General features: G+C 45.6%; 1 protein-coding gene across 1 annotated transcript; it reads left to right on the forward strand.

The window, feature by feature from the left end:
- Positions 1-5,244: 5,244 nt before the first annotated feature.
- On the forward strand, positions 5,245-7,960 carry V1508DRAFT_446957 (OPT oligopeptide transporter protein-domain-containing protein; the record flags this gene model as incomplete). Its single annotated transcript, XM_066942440.1, has 1 exon — positions 5,245-7,960. One exon carries the CDS (start codon positions 5,245-5,247, stop codon positions 7,843-7,845), a length of 2,601 nt encoding a protein of 866 aa, XP_066792025.1. The 3' UTR covers positions 7,846-7,960.
- Between the last annotated feature and the right edge of the window lie 917 nt (positions 7,961-8,877).

Raw genomic sequence — 8,877 nt, forward strand, 5'->3', positions numbered from 1 at the left:
TCGCGGTATTGGTGGGCGAGCGGGGGAGTTCTGAGTTGTTTGCCACCTCGGGTCGAGGTGTTATTCGTGTATAAATAGACGTGAATAGTCGTGAGCTGGTCGGTATAGAGATCAAGATTCTCAGCCTCCCTTTCATAGTGCACCTTCATCTTCAAGTCCATATCCGCCATATACGTCCATTTCTCACAGATTGTATCGCTGAAACAGGGTGTCACGAACCGGGTTCTTGAAGTTCTTCGACTAGCTGGTAGCCGTCCTTTTCTCCAATAAGACGCTGGGCGGATAAGAAGTCATTTGTCGGATCTCTTTTCCAGTCTTTTCTAGTAAACCCGAGCCAGACGTTGTAGACTTGTTGTCTAGTTATAGTGCGCAGATTTGTCTTCGCAAATTGAGTGTTACTTGCCATTCGAATTAAGTTCTGATATATCTGCCGCGGAGATAGGAGTTTCTGTCCTCAATATATCGTCGTACTCATATGAAACTTTGGTGTGTATGACTTCTATGGTCGTACACTGTGGCTTCCGATCCGTTACCTTTAGAAAGATGATATGAAGCTGGCCGTGGAAATGAAAAAACTCCTTCGCGACTACATTTGGCGTTGTATTAGCCAGCTGCAAACTAAGCTGTACCTAACTTGTGCAATACGTACTTGTGTATCGCTGAATCCTAGAGGGTCTCGCTCAGTTTCGCGTTCAGTGGAACGTGAACAGGTGAAGCTGAATTTGATTTCGTCATTTTTCTCCGTGCACCGTCGTGACTGAAAGTAGTAACCTGTGCAGTCGAAAATGTCATTCCTGAGCAGCATTGCGACTCGTGCCTGCAACGCCCTGTCACCATAGTTTGTGCACAAATCGCGAAGAAGACATCCGTCTCGATAAACATATTTGCTGAGAACCCAAAGCCCTTATATTCAGAGACTCTAGCTCCAAAATAGCCTTTTCTTCCAGGTCCGTAAATTTTCGAGAATTGGGAATAACGTCGCCCCATTCATTCGATCGCGTAAGGTGGATTGGGTACATTGTAGATCGTTGCAGCCCGTCATATGTTTAGCTGAGCGCGTTTTGGGGTACCTTCGAGGGCTAATAAAAGTCTACGTATGCGCGGCTCGCTTATCACCCACGTTATTAGCTATCTCGTCCCACCGCGCCGTAGTAGTTGACGTCCCGCTGCGTAGCTGAGACCCACGACTCTCGCTATCCCCCGTTTCACGCTCTTCTCAACATCTCATCTCCGCCCTCAACTCAAGGCGAGCCATGTTTACCACATTCGTCGGCATGACTGCTTCGAGTACTGTGTCGAGCGCCTCTGCGTCTGGCGATTTTTCGTCGCCATTCGTAGCTCTTGCTTGGCCATCGTTCGCGCGTCTGTGTCCTCACATACAAATTTACAGGTCGGGTGAGCTTGAAGTACGGGTCATATTCTGTCTTCGAATCACCCTCTTTCTCCCAGTGATAGCGATACACGAGTTTGCATATGAAGATCTTGACCTCCAGTGAGCGTTGCGTGCATATCACGTGCAAGTTCTGTTAATGAAGATCACCTCTATGACTTTCGCAAATCGGCAGTCTCGATAAATTGGGAATCTATAACACATTGTTTCTCTTCGCGTAAATCCCACTTATCACATGTGCGACTGCTGGGAACGCAAAACTCAATTGTCGGATACATTATCAGCCAAATCCTTCTGTACAGCCTTGTTGGAGTAAATGCCGAAAGAATACTCGGCTTTCCCTTATTCATCGATGCTGAGGAGCTTGGACGCCTCCTGATCGCCCAGTACCTTATCCACAGTTCCTAGGCCAGGCCGTTTTTGACTTCTTTGGGCACGGCGCACCAAGTGCCACTTTTCTGCACAATAGAAGAAAGGCCCGTGTCGGGAAGACCTTCGCTCTCGCTCCTGTTTGTCGAGTTGTTCACCAACCTGCTTGTCACGCAGAGTCATAGGCTTGGCAATCCTGCACAGATCGTTGTTAATCCTTAAGGCCATCGTAGACCTGATCACAAAGGGTCAAGTCGTTCTAGCCCAAGTGTACCATGAGCAACCCTAATTGGATAACATAGACTGCAACCGTGGCCTTCGGTGTGAGCCATCGAATCTTGCGCAATGGCGCGCCTGGCTGTCAGGGTCGCCGGAGTTTAGCGAATTCTGTGCCTAAACCGTCAGACCTTTTTTTCTGATCGACAAATGGCTTACCCAATCATGGGCTGGTACGGCCTCTGAGGTAACGTGTCAATGGTTTTGCCCACGACCATGGTATCTGAGACAGAGTCGGTTGCGACATCGCAGTCCTATCACTCCAGGACGGCCAAGGCTGGGACAGTACAAAGTGTGCGCTTCGTCCGACAACAGCAGGCTAGCATGTTGGCCACTTTGCACGTTGGTACATACTCTGCCCATTGGTCCTCAGGCTACGCCGATCAAGTTGTATTTCATGGTAACTCTCCATTTCATACTGTCCATGTTTTATATCACACTCGGCATATAGTATGAAAGAACCAATATCCATTATTTATTAAGATACTAAATGCTAATATATGTCGAAAGTGTAATATTTTGTGCACTACTCATGATCGAGACACGAAACCGGCTATTACAGAATGTTTTGCGAAAACTTCCAGAAGTTCTCAGCGTGACGCCTTGAACCGGAAGGTGACGCATGCAGGGATCATTCCCTGCAAAACTCAAGCCTACCCCAAGATACTCGGTCACAAAATAAGCTAAAATTGCGTGAGTATGGCGTGCCGTGGGTGGGCCCCGGAAAGGGCAGTGCGCACCGCACTAAATTTCAAAGTTTGTAGTACCATTGATGACACCGTCCTCAATCTGCTGGACACTGAGTCCGGGCCTGGTGTTTCTTCCGGATAAAGGCTTTATAGCAAGTTGAATAATTAGATATTGGACTGCTTTTCGATGGGCTTGCGTAATCTCACACTCAACTGATAAGGCGATTTTCGGGCTCTGCAATGCGAGTGCATAGACCGGCGGCCCGAGCTCTGCGTCAAGGTACCTCGACTGATTAGAGTCAGGTGCTTCGCTTCTGATCCGTGCGCAACTCTCTTTCTTGAATTATGCGTGCGGTGTCACTGCAGCCGCCTCAGAACTAATTCTGTCGGCGATAGTAAGGGACCCATAATCAGCGATTGCAGGACTCGTTAGCTGCGGTTCAACGATCTCTGTGCTGATCAGCGACTGCCATGGTCGGTACACGTTGCAGAGTATGAATTACTGTAGTTTGGGTCAGGTGATAAGGTTCGCTGAGATGCAGCCATTTGCAAATCAGTCGCGTCCTTCGTATTGCCTAACCTATGTTATACAACACCAAATACAACACCAAAGAGGTTAGGGTTAGGAGTAGGATTGAATTACCGAACTTTAGATGAATTCGGACTGGCGGCGGGAAATGGCATAACTATCGGCAGTTTATATGACAGATTTTTCAAGTTTTGATCTGCATAGAGAATTCAATTGTGCATCATGCGTTTCGCCTTTTGACTTTTCTGAGATCAATCAATTCGGACGTTATCACGACGATCACAAGACTTGGGTTGCCGTGAGAGAACGGCAAGCTTATCTTATCATCTGTCAGGAACCTGTCAGAATTGCACCGCTAGATCCTACTCCTGATTGTCCCTGAGGCTGTGCTGGCAGCCACAACGCCTACTAACGCCACAAGCGCTGCCAGTTACGCAGAGTTTGGGTTACAGTTAAGATAGTGCCGTTTTACTAGTTTCTATTCTTGCTATTTCTTCTTATTGACGAACCCTGAACCGACTGATAGTTACTATTTTCGTGATATATATTTTGGTGGGTTTTATTTCTATTCTAGTAGATGTATATAATGATGCGGAAGGATTGTTGCTTCTCGCTAACAACTCCTGAATCTTTCAATTCGACTCTTAGTGGAAAACCTTAAATACATTCGTCCCCCTTCCTCTGAGCCTTGAATTTGCAATGTGCGTCCGCACAGTCAATGCACGCCCTCCTTATCGCTCCACCTGAGATCCATCGACATGAGCAGCCCCAGTTGTACCGCAACTTCGTAGCCTAGGGTGTTCTCAAGAGAGTGGTGCGTCTAGGCCCACTTGCTGCTCGCCTAGATTGTCTGATGCCAAGATTCATTGCCCGACAGCACAGACAGAACATTCATCGTTTGCCTGATAAGTCGGGAAAATTGATCTGATGAGCTCGCGATCATTCTGTTACAGCTTATAGACGTACTATGTAGTTGCAGGTAAATTGAAATTGCAATGCTGCCTCAATCTTGGCACCTCAGCAGCTTCTCGTGCGACAGTCAAGAGGTCACACGACGGCCTTGGTAAAGGAGTATCTGCAAATCGGTAAATATCCCCATAGCTACCGCAACCACCACTACACAAAATGCTATGTCTCTTCATAATGCTGTAATAAATGTCAATACAACCATAACTTTTTCGGATTAAATCTACTTCCTGCTCCTATTATTTTTATGAAGCTTGGGAGCTGGTTAGGTATTTCGCAACCTTTGCATAAAATAACTGATGCGATATCCGTAGTAAAGTTTCAAGTGGGCAGTTGTTGAATGACGCTGCAGATGGACTCCCCGGCGGTGCAGCCAAGTAGCGCGACGCTACGATACCACCTTAAATTTGACACTAGGTATTGCGCGGCCTGTGCGCTGAGGTTTCTCTTTTAGCTTATCCATGCTTTGCAAAATGTCTTGGCATATATCGCAGGCGCTACGCTCTTTATGTTTATATATAGTAAGAGACCAGGGTCAGGAAATATGGGGAGATAAGGTTAACGACGCAAATATGTCTTATATTGGCTAACCATTCCCTTGGTATCGCCTATATATCTTGATACGACAGCACACAAGTAGACGTACTCAAAGATAAGAGTCTATATGCAGAAATTGCTTCTGAAACAGAAAAAAGTGTGCGTATCACATACATGTACGTAGGACTTAATGACGAAGATGATGATCATCTGAAACATCAAGACTATTGATACCTCGTACAATAGAGCAACCCATATCAGTGAGCGAGCAATGTATATTAATTGACTTGCGCGCTGGTCAGTTTCACAGCCCTTTCTACTTGTCCTTTAGGAAACCACAGCAGGGGAAGCATCAACGGTCATTACGAATAGTTGCTATCAATCAGTGCAATCGGTGAAGCCTCCCATAACATATATTCCTAGCGAATCGAATGTGAGTTACATCATGATGATCTGATAAATAATCATTAATGCGTTTTCTTAGCAATATGAAAGACCAACTCCGTGAATATGCGACAGGACAGGTCCATGATTTCAATGCAGTTGCCATATCCAATGAAGCTTCAAAGGAAAAAGTGGGCATTGTTAGTGTTCAGGAAGTCGTTGATATTCCCAATCTCCGAGAGAAGGCCATGCAACGACTTAAAAGTGGCATGAGAAAAGATCTTGAGGATCTTTTAGATATTGGTCCCCAAACGGATTACTTGTTCGATATGATAAGCACATTGAGCGTTGATGAAGCTTTGCATGTCCTCGAAGAGGCGGCCGACTATCATTCGGACGACCCAAATTTTCCTTCAGAGACTCTTCGCACTATAGCGACTATGTTGAAAGGAGAAGAAGCGTATGGCACAGATCACGAATCGTACATTCTCGATGTTTTGTTGGAGGCAGCTTTGATTAAATTCCATTCGCCATACCCTGAGGTGCGCGCAATTTGCGATCCAACAGATGACCCAAGTATGCCTGTGGAAACTATTCGTGCCTATTTCCTGGGTATTGTGTGGGTCGCAATTGGTTCATTTATCAACGAGCTCTTTAACTTCCGTCAACCGTCGCTCAAGCTTCGGTCCACAACTCTCCAAATCTTACTTTATCCATGTGGAAAGCTATTGGAGAAAATCTTGCCAGACAAAGGTATAACCTTGTTTGGAGTTCGACATTCACTCAACCCGGGACCCTGGAACTTCAAGGAGCAGATGCTTGCAACCCTTATGGTTAATGTGGGATCAGGCTCTACGAACTTCATGAGCTATGTCCTCACAATGAAGCTGAAATTGTTCTTCAATCAGACCTGGGTGACTTTTGGCTTCATATTTTTGCTAAACTTTTCCACACAGTTTATGGGTTTCGGTCTTGCCGGTATACTGAGAAGATGGGTTGTCTATCCCACGAAAGCGGTCTGGCCTTCTCTTTTGCCAACTCTTATGCTCAATCGCACCTTATTGCTGCCTGAGACTGGGCGCAATATTCATGGATGGACGATTTCCAAATACAAGTTCTTTTTCATTTGCCTTGGTGCGAGTTTGCTGTACTTTTTAATTCCGGGATATACATTCACAGCGCTTAGTACATTCAACTGGATGACATGGATTGCACCTCAGCACAAAGTGCTGGCTATTGTGACAGGTTCTAGCTTGGGGCTTGGGTTCAATCCTTGGACGACATGGGATTGGGCCGTTATGAACTTTTCCAATCCTCTTGCAACACCGTTTTTCTCAGCGTGTAACAGATACATTGGCATGTTATCTGCTGGCCTTCTTATCATTGCTCTTTATTGGAAGAATTATAAATGGACGGGGTATCTTCCCATTAATTCGAATGCGACTTGGAATAACAAAGCATCTGCATTCAATGCCTCTCAGATTGTCAACGATAAGCTTGAGCTTGATCTGGAGAAGTATAAAGCATACTCACCTCCTTTTATTTCCTTGGGTTATTTAGTATACTATGGCGCTCAATTCACTCTGCTTACCTTGTCGTTCATCTACATCGGCCTCACAGAGTGGTCACAGATCAAGGTGGCACTGCAAGGCTTTTGGAAGAGCATCAAGGACCGCAAAGTGTCCAACTACGAGATGCAAAATGATCCTATGTCTAGACTGATGGCTAAATATCCAGAAGTCCCTGATTGGTGGTATCTGTGTATCCTCTTGATATCTCTAGCGTTCGGTATCATTGCTGTCCAGTGTTGGCCAACCGAAACTCCTTCATGGTCAATTATTGTTATTATCGTCGTATGCGTGGTGCTTGTTATTCCCAGCGCAGTGATTTACTCGGTCACCGGATTTCAGCTAGGATTTAGTGATATTGGCATCATTCTCGGCGGATATATGGTTCCGGGGCATGCCATCGCGAATATGATTTGCCGTGTCTATGGATGGAATGTTGATGCCGAGGCAGAAAGTTTCATAGGCGATCAGAAACTTGCTCATTACTCCAAGATTCCACCGAGAGCAATGTTCAGATGCCAGATGCTGGCAACATTGATTCAAACATTTTCTACGATTGGAGCCCTGGACGTGCTTATCAAGTCCATTCCAGATTTGTGCAGTCCGACACAAGCAAACAAATTTGTTTGTACATTTCCTCGTTCCTTATATACGGCCACGCTGGTCTGGGGTGTTGTTGGACCGAACAGAGTTTTCAACACTCTTTATCCATTCCTGAAGTGGGCCTTCCTTATTGGTGCTGTCGCCGCCGTCCCTTGCTACTATGCTAGAAAATATTTTTACAAATACTTGAAGCATGTCAACCCTATTCTCGTTCTATCAGGTATGACTTGGTTTGGGAATTCATACAATCTGTCTTACTACACACCTGGAATTGAGCTCTCGTTCATTTTTATGTACTATATCCGACGCAGATATCTGGCATGGTGGACAAAGTATAACTACGTTCTTACATCCGCACTTACTGCTGGCGTCGCTTTTGGGGGTATCCTCATCTTCGTGTCGTTACAGGTAACTAAGACTAGTTTGAAGTGGTGGGGAAACACAGTTTCTAGTGCTGGAATTGATGGTGCAAGAACTGCCGCATTATATACTCTTCCTGCAGGTTCGCATTTAGGACCTGCTACGTGGGATTAGATAGGTATTGAGAGGTTGCATGTTGCGCAATTGAGAACGGGAATTATTGAAGGAAACTTTGCCAGGATCATTATTTAGTCGTCAAGTGGTATAAATGACAATTCTAATGGATGGAGAGAAATTAACCGGCTCACACTTAATTTGTAGTATGCGAATACTCACCACTACAGACGCCACGTTATAGTGCACAGGACTCTATCGAGAATCTGCAGTGGAAGATACACTCATGGAGCTGGAGCTTGAGCGTAGGTTGATTACAATCACGGTGATAAATCGATAATGCCAGTAACAATGGGCTATGGCTTCAACGTTGCTTGATGATAGCTGGAATGGATGACAGGACTGAGGCGGAGTCCAAAAGCTCAATGCTTAGGTCGTGTTTGGTGGCACACTAAGGATGTTTGTAGGGAGAAGGTTATCGGATCTAACTAAACAAGCTTGAATCGCACTTTAGGAGTAACTCGACAGCGCATACATCGACGTCAGGCCCTGAGCCTGCCCTGCTTCCTTTACTTTCTGCTTATAGGCTACTAAGACCTCTGGTTAATGATTGTAGATGTCGGTCCTGTCGTTTCCAGGTCTGGATTTCTATGACAGCGCAGACGGTACTTAGCCACACCTAGGCAGCGCGAAAGTTACCATTGACACATACGTCTTTCAACACTTTTGATATTAACCACCGATTAATAGTTATTCGTATTCGTAAAGTCCAATACGATTACTATACGAGTACATGTAAAACTTGACGATTAACTATACGAGCGCTGAGGTCGGTTACTCGCAAAAAATCGTATAGTCATGCACGTGACTTTCATTATTATCCATCGTAGGTATCCATTCTAGAAGCACTTCCTCTTCTATTTGAGTGAGTTTTCGCGCCGGTGTGATAGAATCGCGTCTTGATATGCGTCAGGGCTGTAGGCGGATAGGCGGATTTGGCGGATTTGGCGGATAGGATATCCGCCGCGGATACGTATCCGCGATCCTTTGGATTGGCGGATGCCGATGGCGGATACAAATCCGCCATCCCTC

This window comes from Lipomyces doorenjongii (assembly GCF_038497915.1).
Source record: "Lipomyces doorenjongii strain NRRL Y-27504 unplaced genomic scaffold V1508scaffold_201, whole genome shotgun sequence".
Taxonomy (NCBI): domain Eukaryota; kingdom Fungi; phylum Ascomycota; class Lipomycetes; order Lipomycetales; family Lipomycetaceae; genus Lipomyces; species Lipomyces doorenjongii.